Below are 19,273 nucleotides of genomic sequence, written 5' to 3'. Positions count from 1 at the left end.
CTCTGCACCATGCCAAATGGAGCAGGACCAGGACTAGCGAGGAAGAAAAAATCCTCTGTACTCTGAAGAAATAGGAGCAGGAGTCGGCCATTCGGCCCCTCGAGCCTGCTCCGCCATTTAATACGATCATGGCTGATCCGATCATGGACTCAGCTCCACTTCCCCGCCCACTCCCCATAGCCCCTTATCCCCTTATCGGTTAAGAAACTGTTTATTTCTGTCTTAAATATATTCAATGTCCCAGCCTCCACAGCTCTCTGGGGCAGAGAATTCCAGATTTACAACCCTCAGAGAAGAAATTCCTCCTCATCTCAGTTTTAAATGGGCGGCCCCTTATTCTAAGACCATGCCCCCTAGTTCTAGTCTCCCCTTTCAGTGGAAACATCCTCTCTGCATCCACCTTGTCGAGCCCCCTCATAATCTTATACGTTTCGATAAGATCACCTCTCAATCTTCTGAATTCAAATGAGTAGAGGCCCAACCTACTCAACCTTTCCTCATAAGTCAACCCCCTCATCTCCAGAATCAACCGAGTGAACCTTCTCTGAAATATGAAAACATAGAAAATAGGTGCAGGAGTAGGCCATTCGGCCCTTCGAGCCTGCACCACCATTCAATATGATCATGGCTGATCATGCAACTTCAGTACGCCATTCCTGCTTTTTCTCCATACTCCCTGATCCCTTTAGCTGTAAGGGCCACATCTAACTCCCTTTTGAATATATCTAACGAACTGGCCTCAACAACTTTCTGTGGTAGAGAATTTCACAGGTTCACAATTCTCTTGAAGAAGTTTCTCCTCATCTCGGTCCTAAATGGCTTACCCCTTATCCTTAGACTGTGACCCCTGGTTCTGGACTTCCCCAACATCGGGAACATTCTTCCCGCATCTAACCTGTCCAATCCCATCAGAATTTTATATGTTTCTATGAGATCCCCTCATTCTTTCTAAATTCCATGGAATATAAGCCTAGTTGATCCAGTCTTTCTTCATTTGTCAGTCCTGCCATCCCGGGAATCAGTCTGGTGAACCTTCACTGCACTCCCTCAATAGGAAGAATGTCCTTCCTCAGATTAGGAGACCAAAACTGTACACGATATTCAAGGTGAGGCCTCACCAAGGCCCTGCTCCTATACTCAAATCCTCTCGCTATGAAGGCTAACATGCCATTTGCCGCCTTCACCACCTGCTGTACCTGTATGCCAACTTTCAATGACTGATGTACCATGACACCCAGGTCTCGTTGCACCTCCCCTTTTCCTAATCTGTCACCATTCAGATAATATTCTGCCTTCCTGTTTTTTCCCCCCAAAGTGGATAACCTCACATTTATCCACATTATACTGCATCTGCCATACATTTGCCCACTCACCTAACCTGTCCAAGTCACCCTGCAGCCTCTGAGCATCCTCCTCACAGCTCACACCGTCACCCAGCTTAGTGTCATCTGCAAACTTGGAGATATTACACTCAATTTCTTCATCCAAATCATTAATGTATAGTGTAAATAGCTGGGGTCCCAGCACTGAGCCCTGCGGCACTCCACTAATCACTGCCTGCCATTCTGAAAAGGACCAGTTTATCCCTACTCTTTGCTTCCTGTCTGCCAACCAGTTCTCTATCCACGTCAATACATTACCCCCAATACCATGTGCTTTAATTTTGCACAGCAATCCCTTGTGTGGGACCTTGTCAAAAGCCTTTTGAAAGTCCAAATACACCACATCCACTGGTTCTCCCTTGTCCACTCTACTAGTTACATCCTCAAAAAATTCCAGAAGATGTCGTCAAGCATGATTTCCCTTTCATAAATCCATGCTGACTTGGACCGATCCTGTCACTGCTTTGCAAATGCGCTGCTATTACATCTTTAATAATTGATTCCAACATTTTCCCCACCACCGATGTCAGGCTGACCCATCTATAATTCACTGTTTTTCTCTCACTCCTTTTTTTAAAAAAAAAAGTGGGGTTACATTAGCTGCCCTCTAGTCCACAGGAACTGATCCAGAGTCTATGGAATGTTGGAAAATGACCACCAATGCATCCACTTTTTCTAGGGCCACTTCCTTAAGTACTCTGGGATGCAAACTATCAGACCCTAGAGATTTATCAGCCTTCAACCGCATCAATTTTCCTAACACAATTTGCTGACCAATAAGGATTTCCTTTAGTTCCTCCTTCTCGCTAGACCCTCGGTCCCCTAATATTTCCTTAGTGAAGACAGAAGCAAAGTATTTGTTCAACTGGTCTGCCATTTCTTTGTTCCCCATTATAAATTCACCAGAGTCCGACTGCAAGGGACCTACCTTTGTCTTCACTAATTTTTTTCGCCACCTATCTATAGAAGCTTTATGTTCCCTGCAAGCTTACTCTCATTCGATTTTCCCCCTCCTAATTAAACTCTTTGTCCTCTGCTGAATTCTAAATTTCTCCCAGTCCTCAGGTTTGTTGTTTATTATGGCCAATTTACATGCCTCTTCCTTGGATTTAACACTATCCCTAATTTCCCTTCTCAGCCACGGTTGAGCCACCTTCCCCGTTTTATTTTTACGCCAGACAGCAATGTACAATTGTTGAAGTTCATCCATGTGATCATCAAATGTCTGCAATTGCCTATCCAACGTCAACCCTTTAAGTATCATTCGCCAATCTATCCTAGCCAATTCACATCTCATACCATTGAAGTTACCCATCTCAAAGTTCAGGGTTTAGTCTCTGAATTAACTGTGTCACTCTCCATCTTAAAGAATTCTACCATATTATGGTCACTCTTCCCCAAGGGGCATCGCTCAACAAGACTGCTAATTAATCCTCGCTCATTACATAATATCCAGTCTCGGACAGCCAGCTCTCTAGTTGGTTCCTCGACATATTGGTCTAGAAAACCATCCCTTGTACACTCCAGGAAATCCTCCTCCACCGTATTGCTACCAGTATGTTTAGCAAGTTTGAACTGCCTCCAAAGCAAGTATATCCTTTCGTAAATACGGAAACCAAAACTGCACGCAGTATTCCAGGTGTGGCCTCACCAATACCCTGTATAACTGCAGCAAGACTTCCCTGCTTTTATACTCCATCCACCTTTGCAATAAAGGCCAAGATTCCATTGGCCTTCCTGATCACTTGCTGTACCTGCATACTAACTTTTGTGTTTCATGCACCAGGACCCCCAGGTCCCGCTGTACTACAGCACTTTGCAAACCTTCTTGCTATATTGTCCCGACAATGTTGGACAAAACTGTTTCCATTCTTCGGTCGTGCTAGCAACCAAATGGAGGAATTAGGGAGTTGTCTCACTGTCGGAGGTGCCATCTTTTGGATGAGACGTTAAACCAAAGCCCCGTCTGCTCTCTCGGGTGAATGTAAAAGATCCCATGGCACTATTTCGAAGAAAAGCGGGCAGTGGGGGGGTTTCCCTGGTGTCCTGGGGCCAATTAAGTACTTTTTTTTTTGAAGAGTGGTGACTGTTGTAATGTGGGAAACGTGACAGCAAATCTGTGTGCAGCAAGCTCCCACAAACAGCGATGTGATAATGACCCAGACAAGCTGGGGTTTTTTTTTTAGGGATAATTATTAGCAAGTACACTAGGGATAACTTCCTTGCTCCTGTTCGAAATAGTGGCTCGTGGGATCTTTCACGTCCAGAGAGCAGACAGGGCCGCGGTTTAACGTCCCATCCAAAGACAGCACCTCAGACAGTGCAGCACTCCCTCAGCACCGCCCCTCCGACAGTGCAGCACTCCCTCAGTACCGCCCCTCCGACAGTGCGGCGCTCCCTTAGTACCACCCCTTCGACAGAATATAAGAAAATAAGAATTAGGAACAGGAGTAGGCCATCTAGCCCCTCGAGCCTGCTCCGCCATTCAACAAGATCATGGCTGATCTGGCCGTGGACTCAGCTCCACTTACCCGCCCGCTCCCCATAACCCTTAATTCCCTTATTGGTTAAAAATCTATCTGTGATTTGAATACATTCAATGAGCTGACCTCAACTGCTTCCTTGGGCAGAGAATTCCACAGATTCACAACCCTCTGGGAGAAGAAATTCCTTCTCAACTCGGTGTTAAATTGGCTCCCCCGTATTTTGAGGCTGTGCCCCCTAGTTCTAGTCTCCCCGACCAGTGAAAACAACCTCTCTGCCTCTATCTTGTCTATCCCTTTCATTATTTTAAATGTTTCTATAAGATCACCCCTCTGAACTCCAACGAGTAAAGACCCAGTCTACTCAATCTATCATCATAAGGTAACCCCCTCATCTCCGGAATCAGCCTCGTGAATCGTCTCTGTACCCCCTCCAAAGCTAGTATATCCTTCCTTAAGGTGACCCAAAACTGCACGCAGTACTCCAGGTGCGGCCTCACCAATACCCTGTACAGTTGCAGCAGGACCTCCCTGCTTTTGTACTCCATCCCTCTCGCAATGAAGGCCAACATTCCATTCGCCTTCCTGATTACCTGCTGCACCTGCAAACTAACTTTTTGGGATTCATGCACAAGGACCCCCAGGTCCCTCTGCACCTCAGCATGTTGTAATTTCTCCCCATTCAAATAATATTCCCTTTTACTGTTTTTTTTTCCCCCCCAAGGTGGATGACCTCACATTTTCCAACATTGTATTCCATCTGCCAAACCTTAGCCCATTCGCTTAACCTATCTAAATCTCTTTGCAGCCTCTGTGTCCTCTACACAACCCGCTTTCCCACTAATCTTTGTGTCATCTGCAAATTTTGTTACACTACACTCTGTCCCCTCTTCCAGGTCATCTATGTATATTGTAAACAGTTGTGCTCCCAGCACCGAACCTTGTGGCACACCACTAACCACCGATTTCCAACCCGAAAAGGACCCATTTATCCCGACTCTCTGCTTTCTGCAGCGCTCCCTCAGTACCGTCCCTCCGACAGTGCGGTACTCCCTCAGTACCGCCCCTCCGACAGCGCACTGCGGCGCTCCCTCAGTACCACCCCTCCGACAGTGCAGCGCTCCCTCAGTACCGCCCCTCCGACACTCCCTCAGTACCACCCCTCCAACAGTGCAGCGCTCCCTCAGTACCGCCCCTCCGACAGTACGGCACTCCCTCAGTACTGCCCCTCCGACGCTCCCTCACCACTGCACTGGGAGAGTTATGTGCTCAGGTTCCTGGAGTGGGATTATGAACCCACAACCTTCTGACCCAGAGGCGAGCGTGCTACCCACAGCCACAGCTGACATAAGAAAATTGCAGGGATATGGGGAAAGAGCTGGGGGGGGTGACTAACTGGATTGCTATTAGACAGAGCAGGCGTGGACCCGATGGGCACAATCGCCTCCTTCTGTGCTGTACAATGCTATTCCACTTCCGAGAGCAGCCTGGCGGCCTACCCCAGCAGTGTGAACGGCCTCTCGGCCTGCGAGCACCATCGGAGCAGGCCGGGGAGCGGAAGTAACAGTGTGGCGGCCTATCACTCCAGGGAGCCGCTCGTGCTGGAGCATGTGAGCAACAACAGCGAAGAGGGATGTCGCCAAGGTCCAGGTCGGTGATTGGAGCGTGGGCAGGAACAGCAGGAGCGGCGAGGTCGGGGCGAAGGAGCGGCGAGAGATTGTAGAGGGACGTGATCGGGGCCCAGGAGAGGTGAGAGCCCAGGGGCAGCACGGACCAGCCCACACTGTGCGATATGTATGCGCACTGGGTCCGTGCAGCAGAGCTGGTCTCCAGTCGTCCTGGTTAACCCTTGCCACTGGACCAAGACCTCGCTCTGTCAAGCCCCGTGTGGTGGCTGGTGTGCAACGGTCACCCCACGTTAAAATAATCCACACACAGGCATCTTCCACCCTTCAGGATGTAGTTCGGGATCTGGACTATCATAGGCAGTCCCTCGAACGAGGATGACTTGCTTCCACACGAGTTCACTGATGTTTCAATGAAGGACCCGATGTTCCAGTCCTGAGATCCAGTTGAGGGGGGTGGAAGATGCCTGTGGGTGGATTATTTTAACGTGGGGTGACCGTTGCACACCAGCCACCACACGGGCTTGACAGAGCGAGGTCTTGGTCCAGTGGCAAGGGTTAACCAGGACGACTGGAGACCAGCTCTGCTGTATCAAAAGCAGTCCCTCAGAAATCGAGGAAGACTTGTTTTCACTCCCAAAGTGAGTTCTCTTGTGGCTGAACAGTCCAATACGAGAGCCACAGACCCCGTCACAGGTGGGACAGATATTCGTCGAGGGAGGGGTGGGTGGGGCTGGTTTGCCGCACGCTCCTTCCGCTGTCTGCACTTGACCTCTTCACGCTCTGAGTTGAGACTCGAAGAACTCAACGCCCTTCCGGACGCACTTTCTCCACCTCGGGAGGTCTTCAGCCAGGGTCTCCCAGGTGTCAGTGGTGATGTCGCACTTTACCAGGGAGGTTTTGAGGGTGTCCTTGTAACGTTTCCGCTGCCCACCTTTGGCTCGTTTACCATGAAGGAGCTCCGCAAAAAGCATTTGCTCAGTAATAATGAGGATGGGGGCAGCATCAAACAAGAAATTAGGGATGCGTGCAATAAAGCTGCAGCGACTGTACCTTTTATGGGCGACTTTAATCTACATATAGATTGGGCTAACCAAACTGGTAGCAAGGTGGTGGAGGAGGATTTCCTGGAGTGTATTAGGGATGGTTTTCTAGACCAATTTGTCGAGGAGCAACTAGAGGGCTGGCCATCCTAGACTGGGTGATGTGTAATGAGAAAGGACGAACAATCTTGTTGTGCGAGGACCCTTGGGGAAGAGTGACCATAATATGGTAGAATTCTTTATTAAGATGGAGAGTGACACAGTTAATTCAGAGACTAGGGTCCTGAACTTGGGGAAAGGTAACTTCTACAGTATGAGATGTGAATTAGCTAGTATAAACTGGCGAGTGATACTTAAAGGGTTGACGGTGGATAGGCAATGGCAAACATTTAAAGATACATGGATGAACTTCAGCAATTGTACATTCCTGTCTGGAGTAAATATAAAACGGGGAAGGTGGCTCAACCGTGGCTAACAAAGGAAATTAAGGATAGAATTAAAGGCCAAGGAAGAGGCATATAAATTGACCAGAAAAAGCAGCAAACCTGAGGACTGGGAGAATTTTGTAATACAGCAGAGGAGGACAAAGGGTTTAATTAGGAGGGGGAAAATAGAGTATGAGAGGAAGCTTGCCGGGAACATAAAAACTGACTGCAAAACCTTGTGATGAGAAAAAGATTAGTGAAAACAAATGTAGGTCCCTTGCAGTCAGATTCAGGTGAATTTATAATGGGGAACAAAGAAATGGCGGACCAGTTAAACAAATACTTTGGTTCTGTTTTTACAAAGGAAGACACAAATAGCCTTCCAGAAATACTAGGGGACCGAGGGTCTAGTGAGGAGGAGGAACTGAAGGATATGGTGTTAGGGAAATTGATGGGATTGAAGGCTGATAAATGCCCAGGGCCTGATAGTCTGCATCCCAGAGAACTTAAGGAAGTGGCCCTAGAAATAGTGGATGCATTGGTGATCATTTTCCAACAGTCTATCAACTCTGGATCAGTTCCTGTGGACTGGAGGGTAGCTAATGTAACACCACTTTTTAAAAAAAGGAGGGAGAGAGAAAACGGTTAGCCTGACAACGGTTAGTGGGAAAAAAGTTGGAATCAATTATTAAAGATGAAATAGCAGCGCATTTGGAAAGCAGTGACAGGATCGGACCAAGTCAGCATAGATTTATGAAAGGGAAATCATGTTTGACAAATCTTCTGGAATTTTTTGAGGATGTAACGAGTAGAGTGGACAAGGGAGAACCAGTGGATGTGGTGTATTTGGACTTTCAAAAGGCTTTTGACAAGGTCCCATACAAGAGATTGGTGTGCAAAATGAAAGCACATGGTATTGGGGGTACTGTACTGACACAGAGAGAGAACTGGTTGGCAGACAGGAAGCAGAGAGTCGGGATAAACGGGTCCTTTTCAGAATGGCAGGCAGTGACTAGTGGGATGCCGCAGGGCTCAGTGCTGGGACCCCAGCTATTTACAATATACATTAATGATTTAGATGAAGGAATTGAGTGTAATATCTCCAAGTTTGCAGATGACACTAAGCTGGGTGGCGGTGTGAGCTGTGAGGAGGATGCTAAGAGGCTGCAGGGTGACTTGGACAGGTTAGGTGAGTGGGCAAATGCATGGCAGATGCAGTATAATGTGGATAAATGTGAGGTTATCCACTTTGGGGGCAAAAACAGGAAGGCAGATTATCTGAATGGCAGCAGATTAGGAAAGGGGGAGGTGCAACAAGACCTGGGTGTCATGGTACATCAGTCATTGAAAGTTGGCATGCAGGTACAGCAGGCGGTGAAGAAGGCAAATAGTATGCTGGCCTTCATAGCAAGATATTTGAGTATAGGAGCAGGGAGGTCTTACTGCAGTTGTACAGGGCCTTAGTGAGGCCTCACCTGGAATATTGTGTTCAGTTTTGGTCTCCTAATCTGAGGAAGGATATTCTTGCTATTGAGGGAGTGCAGCAAAGGTTCACCAGACTGATTCCTGGGATGGCAGGACTGACATATGAGGAGAGACTGGACCAACTGGGCCTTTATACACTGGAGTTTAGAAGGATGAGAGGGGATCTCATAGAAACTTACAAGATTCTGACGGGGCTGGACAAGTTAGATGCAGGAAGAATGTTCCCGATGTTGGGGAAGTCCAGAACCAGGGGACACTATTAGGATAAGGGGTAAGCCATTCAGGACTGAGATGAGGACAAACTTCTTCACTCAGTTGTTAACCTGTAGAATTCCCTAATGCAGAGAGTTGTTGATGCCAGTTCATTGAATATATTCAAGAGGGAGTTCGATATGGCCCTTATGGCTAAAGGAATCAAAGGGTATGGAGAGAAAGCAGGAAAGGGGTACTGAGGGAATGATCAGCCATGATCATATTGAATGGTGGTGCAGGCTTGAAGGGCTGAATGGCCGACACCTACTCCTGCACCTATTTTCTATGTTTCGATGTTAGGGAGTCTCGCATCTGGCATGCGAACTATGTGGCCTGCCCAGTGGAGCTGATAGAGTGTGGTCAGTGCTTCAATGCTGGGGGATGTTGGCCTGGATGAGGACACTGATGTTGGTCCTTCATTGAAACACCCGTGAACTTTTCGGCGTGGAAGCAAGTCATCCTCGATTCGATTGGTACGATTCTATGATCGGCCCATTCCCATCTCTTTCAACTAAATAGAGAAACCCTCCCTCGAGAAGGGCCCCAGAGAAGCCCTTTTGCTGCAGGCACTCAATTCCTGCATGGGATTTACTCAATTATCGACTTTTGTTGACAAGATCTTGCAGCCTGATCAACCTTGAAGATTAGGCACTGATATGCGCATCGATTGTAAACACTTGCTACACAGATGCACTTTGCAATTTGCAAAAAGTTCTGCTCATGTTAGTCAGCTTGCCGACTTCACGGAGACTGTGTGTACGCTCCAGTTTCTAATCACCAACGGGAGATAAGGCCGGAGACTTTAGTCTAACGTCATCGCATCCTGTGTATGAAAAGTTACCTTTAACTTCCACTGCTAAACTGAAGTCTTAAATTGAAAACTAGAAACCTAGAAATTTACAGCGCAGGAGGCCATTCCAGCCCATCGTGTCCGTGCCGGCCGACACAGCCACACGGCCCTCGGTCAGCAGCCCTGAAGGTTACATATAAACCCATGAACAATGGCGGAAAGGCAAAGAGCACCCAGCCCAACCAGTCCGCCTCACACAAATGACACCCCTTATACTGAAACATTCTACACTCCACCCCAACCGGAGCCATGTGATCTCCTGGGAGAGGCAAAAACCCAGGCCAATTTAGGGAGAAAAAAATCTGGGAAAATTCCTCTCCGGCCCATCCAGGCGATCGACACTAGTCCAGATCACCCTGGCCGTATTCGATTCCCTGCAGTACTTACCATTATATCTGCTCCGTCCAACAAAGGGTCATCCAGTCTAATCCCAATTACCAGCTCTAGGTCCGTAACCCTGCAGGTTACTGCACTTTAAGTGCCCATCCAACCATCTCTTAAAAGTGATGAGGGTTTCTGCAACCACCACTCTTCCAGGCAGCGAGTTCCAGATCCCCACAACCCTCTGCGTAAAGAAGCCCCCCCTCAAATCCCCTCTAAACCTTCCATCAACCACCTTAAAACTATGTCCCCTTGTAATAGATCCCCTCCACCAAACTGTGGCATATGATTTTTGTTTCAATATATAAAGTCGAGCTGGCGGTTGGAAGCATCCAACTTGACTGTGTCACAACCGCATATCAAGGTTAAAATGCTTGCATTAATTACACACTGCTGCCCCGGGGGAGTCGCTCATCTGTCTGAGTGGGGAGGGGCTGCAGACTCGAGGGCGGCCGCCCGAGTAAGGAGTTCGGAAGACACCGAACCACGGTTTGGAATTAGGACAGCCATCGGAACCAAAGAACAGTGTTGCCATACGAATAAAATTCAAAGAATACTGGGTTCTTTTCCTACTGTGAAAGATTATTCGACATCCGCCACTATATTCTCAGGCCACATTATTTTTTTTTAAAAAGGCTGAATTTAAATCCATCAGATACAGGTAAATTTCATGAGGATTACCCCCACCCCCAGGAAAGGGGAGTATTAAGAGGAGACGGCCAATAATGTCATTATCACCGTTATCAGTGGGGAGCACACACGCCCGAGTCAAATGGTTCCCGCCACAGGAACTTGAGGGCAAACAAAAAAATCTAGGCTAACAATCCACGGCGGTGCCGAGGGAGCGCCGCGCTGTCGGAGGGGCGGTGCCGAGGGAGCGCCGCGCTGTCGGAGGGGCGGTGCCGAGGGAGCGCCGCGCTGTCGGAGGGGCGGTGCCGAGGGAGCGCCGCGCCGTCGGAGGGGCGGTGCCGAGGGAGCGCCGCGCCGTCGGAGGGGCGGTGCCGAGGGAGCGCCGCGCCGTCGGAGGGGCCGTCTTTCGGATGAGACGTTAAACCGAGGTCCCGTCTGCTCTCTCAGTTGGACATAAAATATCCCATGGCACTATTTCGAGGAGGAACAGGAGAATTATCCCCGGTGTCCTGGGGCCAATATCGATCCTTTGAAAACAGACGATCTGGATCATTATCACATGGTTGTTTGTGGGAGCTTGCTGTGCGCAATTTGGCTGCTGCGTTTCCCACATCAAAAGAGTGACTGCAAAAGTACTTAATTGGCTGTAAAGCGCTTTGGGACGTCCGGTGGTCATGAAAGGTGCTATATAAATGCAAGTCTTTCTAATTGCTTGCTGTACCTGCACGTTAACTTTCTCTGACTTGGCAAAAGTACTACCCACTGAGCCACAGCTGAATTTCAACTTCGTCTATACAAAAAGATAAGGTGTGAGATTACCAATGTACTCAGAGATAGAAGGACTCCTTTTATTTTTTAACAAACACATTTATGCTGGGGTCTTCAGATCCATTGTTCCAAAGGCCAGAGTTATCTCTGACTCTTCACAAAGTGTTGCAAACCCTTCTCGCACAATGAGTGCGAAAGTTCGCCCAATTACAGACAACAGGTCACCAAAACCATTATTTAGTCTATAGAGACACTGCATCAAGGTCTGCTAATCCGCACATTCGCTCCACAACATCACAGATCACTTTTTTAAAAATCCACTTGGAATAAAGCTTGCAAAACAGTAATTTTAAGAGGAGGCAAGAATAGGTGCATAACCTCTTCATACACATCCAGACAAGGCTCTGATTACAAGGGAACAGTGCGTCTGAACTGACAATTTGCAGATTACAAAGAACCTTTAAATTAAATTAAACTTTTTAATTATTTAAAAAAATTAGAGGTTATTAAACTGTCTGAGATTAGTAGGAATTAACTGTCATCTGCTCCCAAACGCAGGATTTATTCGGCCCCACACCGGTGTTTATGCTCCACACCAGCCCACTCCAAGTCACCCCATCGCTGTATCGTTCCATCAATCAGTATGGGGGTTCAGCAGAAACCGTCTACAATTGAATATTAGGGAAGACCAAAGCCATCGTTTCTGGTCCTCGTCACAAACTGCATTCCCCAGTCACCGACTACATTCCTCTCCCGAGCATCTATCGGAGGCTGAACCAGACTGTTTGCAACCTTGGGCGTCGTATTTGACCCTGAAATCCGCAACACAACTAAAACAGCCCATTTCCCCTTCCGTAACATCGCCCGTCTCCGCCTCCCCTGCCTCAGCTCATCCGCTGCTGAAACCCTCATCCGTGCCTTTGTTACCTCCAGACTTGACTATTCCAACGCACTGTGCTCCTGGCTGGCCTCCCACATTCTAACCCTACGAACATAACATAATAGGAGCAGGAGTCGGCCATTCGGCCCCTCGAGCCTGCTCCGCCATTTAATACAATCATGGCTGATCCGATCATGGACTCAGCTCCACTTCCCCGCCCGCTCCCCCATAACCCCTTATTCCCTTATCGTGTAAGAAACTGTCTATTTCTGTCTTAAATTTATTCAATGTCCCAGCTTCCACAGCTCTCTGAGGCAGAGAATTCCACAGATTTACAATCCTCAGAAGAAATTCCTCCTCATCTCAGTTTTAAATGGGCGGCCCCTTATTCTAAGACCATGCCCCCTAGTTCTAGTCTCCCCCATCAGTGGAAACATCCTCTCTGCATCCACCTTGTCAAGCCCCCTCATAATCTTATACGTTTCGATAAGATCACCTCTCATTCTTCTGAACTCCAATGAGTAGAGGCCCAACCTGCTCAACCTTTCCTCACAAGTCAACCCCCTCATCCCCAGAATCAACCGAGTGAACCTTCTCTGAACTGCCTCCAAAGCAAGTATGTCCTTTCGTAAATATGGAAACCAAAACTGCACGCAGTACTCCAGGTGTGGCCTCCATACGTAAACCAGAGGTGATCCAAAACTCGGCTGCCCCCGTGTCCTAACTCGCATCGAGTCCTGCTCACCCATCACCCCCTGTGCTCGCTGACCCCGTGTCCTAACTCACACCGAGTCCCGCTCACCCATCACCCCCTGTGCTCGCTGCCCCGTGTCCTAACTCGCACCGAGTCCCACTCACCCATCACCCCCTGTGCTCGCTGACCCCGTGTCCTAACTCACACCGAGTCCCGCTCACCCATCACCCCGTGCTCGCTGCCCCCGTGTCCTAACTCGTACCGCGTCCCGCTCACCCATCACCCCCTGTCCTAAATCGCACCCAGTCCCGCTCACCCATCACCCCCTGTCCTAACTCGCACCGAGACCCACTCACCCATCACCCACTGCGCTCGCTGCCCCGTGTCCTAACTCGCACCAAGTCCCGCTCACCCATCACCACCTGTGCTCGCTGACCCACATTGGCTCCTGTTTAAGCAACGTCTCGATTTTGAAATTCTCTTCCTTGCTTACAAATCCCTCCATGGCCTCCTCGCCCCCTCCCTATCTCCTTTTGGTCATCTGCCATAATTTATGTGGCCCCTTGCCAAATGTATTTTTTTTGTCTTCTAACACTTCTGTGGAGTGTCTTGGGTTATTTTACTACGTTAAAGGCGCTATATAAATACAATGCTGCTGTTATTCTTTTCTCCCTCGTGTGCTTATCTCGCCTCCCTTTAACAGCTTGCACTTAGAGCACCTTTAACAGTGAAACTTCCCAAGGCGCTTTACAGGAGTATGATGAGATTTAAAATTTGACACCGAGCCACATAAGGAGAAATTAGTGCAGGTGACCAAAAGCTTGGTCAAAGAGGTAAGTTTTAAGGAGCATCTTAAAAAGGAGGTGGAGGGGTTTAGGGAGGGAGTTCCAGAGCTTGGGGCCCAGGCATCAGAAGGCACAGCCACCGATGGTGGAGCGATTATAATCAGGGATGCTCAAGAGGGCAGAATTAGATGATCGCAGACATCTCGGGGAGTTTGAAAGGCTGAAGGTGATTTTACACAGAAATAGGGAGAGGCGAGGAGGCCGTAAAGGGATTTAACAACAAGGGTGGGAAATTTTGAAGACAGAGGCGTTTCTTAACCATGACCCAATGTAGGTCAGCGAGCACAGGGGGTGATGGGTGAGCGGGACTCGGTGCGAGTTAGGACACGGGGGGCAGCCAAGTTTTGGATCACCTCTAGTTTACGTAGAGTAGAATGTGGGAGGCCAGCCAGGAGTGCGTTGGAATAGTCAAGCCTGGAGGTCATAGAGGCATCGATACTATTCGCCTCAACCCCTCCCTGTGGCAGCAAGTTCCACATTCTCACCCCGCTCTCTGGGTAAAGTTTCTCCTGAATTCCCCATTGGGTTTATTAGTGACTATCTTATATCTATGGCCCACCCTAGTTTTGATCTCCTCCACAAGTGGAAACATCTTATCTATGTCTACCCTGTCAAAACCTTCATAATCTTACAGGCCTCAATCAGGTCACCCCCCTCAGCCTCCTCTTTTCTGGAGGAAAGAACCCCAAGCTTGTTAAATGATTCCTGGATTGTTATAACCTCAGTTCTGCTACCATCCTGGAAAATCTATTTTTGAACCTTTTCCGGACCCTCTACACCCTTTTTATAACAGAGACCAGAACCGTGAGCAGTGCGATCTTACCGAAGAAACCATAAGAAGCCTGCAGGAGGCCATTTCAGCCCATCGTGTCCGCGCCGGCCGACCAAGAGCTACCCAGCCGAATCCCACTTTCCAGCTCTGGGTCCGTAGCCCTGTAGGTTACGGCACTTCAAGTGCACATCCAAATGTGGTGAGGGTTTCTGCCTCTACCACCCTTTCAGGCCGTGAGTTCCACCCCAGACCCCCACCACCCTCTGGGTGAAAACATTTCTCCTCAAATTGTTCCAATTGAGGTCAGTTCGTTGGATAACTTCAAACAGGAGTTAGATGTGGCCCTTACGGCTAAAGGGATCAAGGGGTATGGAGAGAAAGCAGGAATGGGGTACTGAAGTCGCATGATCAGCCATGATCATATTGAATGGTGGTGCAGGCTCGAAGGGCCGAATGGCCTGCTCCTGCACCTATTTTCCATGTTTCTATGTAAACCTCCCCCCAATTACTTTAAATCTGTGCCCCCTGGTTGTTGAGCCCTCTGCCAAGGGAAACAGGTCCTTCCTATCCCCTCTATCTCGGCCCCTCATCATTTTATACACCTCAATCAGGTCTCCCCTCAGCCTCCTCTGTTCCAAAGAAAACTCTATGGAGTGGGACTTGAACCCACAATCTTCTGACTCAGGAGAGAGTGCTGCCCACTGAGCCACGACTGACACCAAAGTTCACAACAAGTTTAACGAAACTTTCCCATTATTCCTCTAAAAACGCACCACAATGCATCGTTTACATTATTTTGTCAAGGCCTGGTCAAAAAATCTGCAAAGGGATATAGACAGGCTAAGGTGAGTGGGCAAAAATTTGGCAGATGGAGTATAATGTGGGAAAATGTGAGGTTATCCACTTTGGTAGGAAAAATAAAAGCACAAAATTATTATTATTTTTAAATGGGGAGAGATTACAAAGTGCTGCAGTACAGCGGGACCTGGGGGTACTTGTGCATGAAACACAAAAGGATAGTATGCAGGTGCAGCAAGTGATCAGGAAGGCCAATGGTATCTTGGCCTTTATTGCAAAGGGGATGGAGTATAAAAGCAGGGAAGTCTTGCTACAGTTATACAGGGTATTGGTGAGGCCACACCTGGAGTACTGCGTGCAGTTTTGGTTTCTATATTTACGAAAGGATGTACTTGCTTTGGAGGCAGTTCAGAGAAGGTTCACTCGGTTGATTCCGGGGATGAAGGGGTTGACTTATGAGGAAACGTTGAGTAGGTTGGACCTCTACTCATTGGAGTTTAAAAGAATGAGGGGTGATCTTATTGAAATGTGTAAGATTATGAGGGGGCTTGACAAGGTGGATGCAGAGAGGGTGTTTCCACTGATGGGGGGGAGACTAGAACTAGGGGGCATGATCTTAGAATAAGGGGCTGCCCATTTAAAACTGAGATGAGGAGGAATTTCTTCTCTGAGGGTTGTAAATCTGTGGAATTCTCTGCCCCAGAGAGCTGTGGAGGCTGGGTCATTGAATATATTTAAGGTGGAGATAGACAGATTTTTGAGCGATAAGGGAGTGAAGGGTTATGGGGAGCAGGCGGGGAAGTGGAGCTGAGTCCATGATCGGATCAACCATGATCTTATTGAATGGCAGGGCAGGCACGAGGGGCAGTATGGCCGACTCCTGTCCCTATTTCTTACCTTTACCTACATAGAAACATAGAAATAGCAGGAGTAGGGATTCGGTCCTTCGAGCCTGCACCACCATTCAATATGATCATGGCTGATCCTCTATCTCAACACCATATTCCCACTTTCTCCCCATACTCCTTGATGCCTTTTGTATGTAGAAATCTATCTATCTCCCTCTTAAATATATTCAGTGACTTGGCCTCCACAGCCTTCTGTGGTAGAGAATTCCACAGGTTCACCTCCCTCGGAGTGAAAACATTTCTCCTCATCTCGCTCCTAAATTTCCTCCCCCGTATCCTGAGACTGAGCCCTTGTTCTCTACTTCCCAGCCCCGGGGAAACATCCTCCCCTCATCCAGCCTGTCCAACCCCGTCAGAATTTTATACGTCGCTAGTTTTAATCATTTTAAATTTAGACGCAGACTCTCCTCCTCCTCCCCCTCCCCCCCTCCCACCCCCAAAAGGATGCCGTTATACTCACAGACATCCGCTGTTTCATCCGAGCCATCGGGGCAATCCTTCTCTCCATCGCATCGCCAGCCTTTGGATATACAGGTGATCTGATCCTTGCACACGAACTGTTTGGGGCTACATGTCTTCTGCGCTGTGATACATGGGCAGAAAATACACGGCCAGAGTTAGACAATAGGACGGCAACATTCATTAACGGTTCAACAAATATAAAACAAACTTGTGTAAAACACGGGTCCGGCCCCAGATGGAGTATTGTGTCCAATTCTGGACACCGCACTGTAGGGAGGATGTGAAGGGTCTGGGAGAGGGTGCAGAGGGAGATTGACCAGAATGGTCCTGGGGGGGGATGAGTGACTTCAGTGATGTGGGGAGACTGGAGAAGCTGGGGTTGTTCTCATAGAAACATAGAAAATAGGTGCAGGAGCAGGCCATTCGGCCCTTCGAGCCTGCACCGCCATTCAATATGATCATGGCTGAACATGCAACTTCAGTATCCCATTCCTGCTTTCTCTCCATACCCCTTGATCCCTTTAGCCATAAGGGCCACATCTAACTCCCTTTTGAATATATCCAACGAACTGGCCTCAACAACTTTCTGTGGTAGAGAATTCCACAGGTTCACAATTCTGAGCGAAGAAGTTTCTCCTCATCTCGGTCCTAGATGGCTTACCCCTTATCCTTAGACTGTGATCCCTGGTTCTGGACTTCCCCAACATCGGGAACATTCTTCCTGCATCTAACCTGTCTAAACCCGTCAGAATTTTATATGTTTCTATGAGATCACCTCTCATTCTTTCTAAATTCCAGGGAATATAAGCCTAGTCGATCCAATCTTTCATATGTCAGTCCTGCCATCCCAGGAATCAGTCTGGTGAACCTTCGCTGCACTCCCTCAATAGCAAGAATGTCATTCCTCCTTGGAGCAGAGCAGGCCAAGAGGAGATTTAAGAAAGATGTTCAAAATTAAAGGCTTTTGATTTAAGTGGATAGGGAGAAACTGTTACCACTGGCAAGAGTGTTGGGAACCAGAGTATACAGATTTAGCTAATTGGCAAACCAGAGGGGGAGGCGAGGAAAACGTGTTGGTTGAGGAATGAATATTGGCCCCAGGGCATAGAACTCCCCCTGCTCTTCTTCCAATAGAGCACATGCGATCTTTTATGTCCACCCTGAGGGGGTAGACGGGGCCTCAGTTTAATGCCTCATCTGAAAGAAGGCACCTCCGACACTATGGCACTCCCTCAGTACTGCCCCCCCGACAGTGCGGCGCTCCCTCAGTACCGCCCCTCCGACAGTGCGGCGCTCCCTCAGTACCGCCCCTCCGACAGTGCGGCGCTCCCTCAGTACCGCCCCTCCGACAGGGCGGCGCTCCCTCAGTACCGCCCCTCCGACAGGGCGGCGCTCCCTCAGTACCGCCCCTCCGACAGTGCGGCGCTCCCTCAGTACCGCCCCTCCGGCGCTCCCTCAGTACCGCCCCTCCGACAGTGCGGCGCTCCCTCAGTACCGCCCCTCCGACAGTGCGGCGCTCCCTCAGTACCGCCCCTCCGACAGTGCTGCGCTCCCTCAGTACCGCCCCTCCGGCGCTCCCTCAGTACGGCACTCCCTCAGTACCGCCCCTCCGACAGTGCGGCGCCCTGGATTATGGGGCTCGTTGAATGGAACTCGAACCCCACAACTTTCTGATTCAATGGTGGCGGGGGGGGTGGTGAAGAAGAGAGCGCGCCAGAGCGAGAGCAAGACAGTGAATGGGTAACAGAAATTGGAATTTGCTATTGAAAAATCCATGTTTAACTTTTACCTCGACAGAAACCTCTCCAACCACTAAAAGGAAAGTTAGGGCATTCATCATGACCTAGTGCGCACAAATAAAGCAGACATGTTTGGCAACAAACGAATCGTCTCTGCATTGTTAATTATAATCATTATCTTGGGCACAGAATCAAAACGCTCAATGCAAACACACACACAGTGCGATGGGAAAAGAGGCTGAGTAAAACCTTGCAAAGAGAAGTATTTAATGACTCCTCTCTATCAGGTCCTGCGCCGTGCGCTGCAGGAAAATTCAATTGCAGCCTTCGCCAGTAACCTACCGCACAGGAGGAGTCCAGTCGGCCCGTTGTGTCTGCGCGGGGCTCTGTGAAAGAGCAGTCGTGCTTAGTCCCACAATCCCCCGCTTTCTGTCCCTAACCCTGTCCGTTCCCCACCCTCACGCACCCCTCCAACAATTGGTAGAACCAGCTTTCACCACCTCTCGGAGAGCATTCCTGATCCCCAACAACTCTCCGAGTGTAAACATCTCTCCTCGTCACCCCTCCAGATCTTTAGCCACGGATTCTGAATCTGTGACCTCTGGTTATTGACCCACGGGCCGGAGGGAACAGTCTATCTCTCCCTCGACTCCCATCAAAATCTCATCTCGAAAACCTCTATTAGATCACCTCTTCGCCTTCCAAGGAGAATAGTCCGAACTTTTCCAACCTCCCCTTGTAACTCAAGTTCCTCATCCCTGGTAACATCCCATCAGTTGACACAGTGCAGACCTCGAAATAATCTTCCAAAAGTGTAGAAATATTCATAGGATTACACAGGATATACGGCT

At 48.8% G+C, this 19,273-nt stretch overlaps 1 protein-coding gene across 1 annotated transcript in view; it reads right to left on the bottom strand.

The window, feature by feature from the left end:
* The window catches only part of LOC139240889 (low-density lipoprotein receptor-related protein 1-like), a gene marked incomplete at its 3' end in the record, with an annotated part of 408,599 nt that overhangs the window by 280,764 nt on the left and 108,562 nt on the right, over nucleotides 1–19,273 (bottom strand). Inside the window, exon 2 of the mRNA XM_070869393.1 lies at nucleotides 16,682–16,804. Within this exon, the coding sequence (XP_070725494.1) occupies nucleotides 16,682–16,804 (123 nt within the window). The remainder of the gene's footprint in view (nucleotides 1–16,681; nucleotides 16,805–19,273) is intronic.

Source organism: Pristiophorus japonicus, chromosome X (genome assembly GCF_044704955.1).
Source record: "Pristiophorus japonicus isolate sPriJap1 chromosome X, sPriJap1.hap1, whole genome shotgun sequence".
Lineage (NCBI taxonomy): Eukaryota > Metazoa > Chordata > Chondrichthyes > Pristiophoridae > Pristiophorus > Pristiophorus japonicus.
Note: the sequence above shows the minus strand (reverse complement) of the source record. Positions and strands in the feature narration are given on the sequence as shown.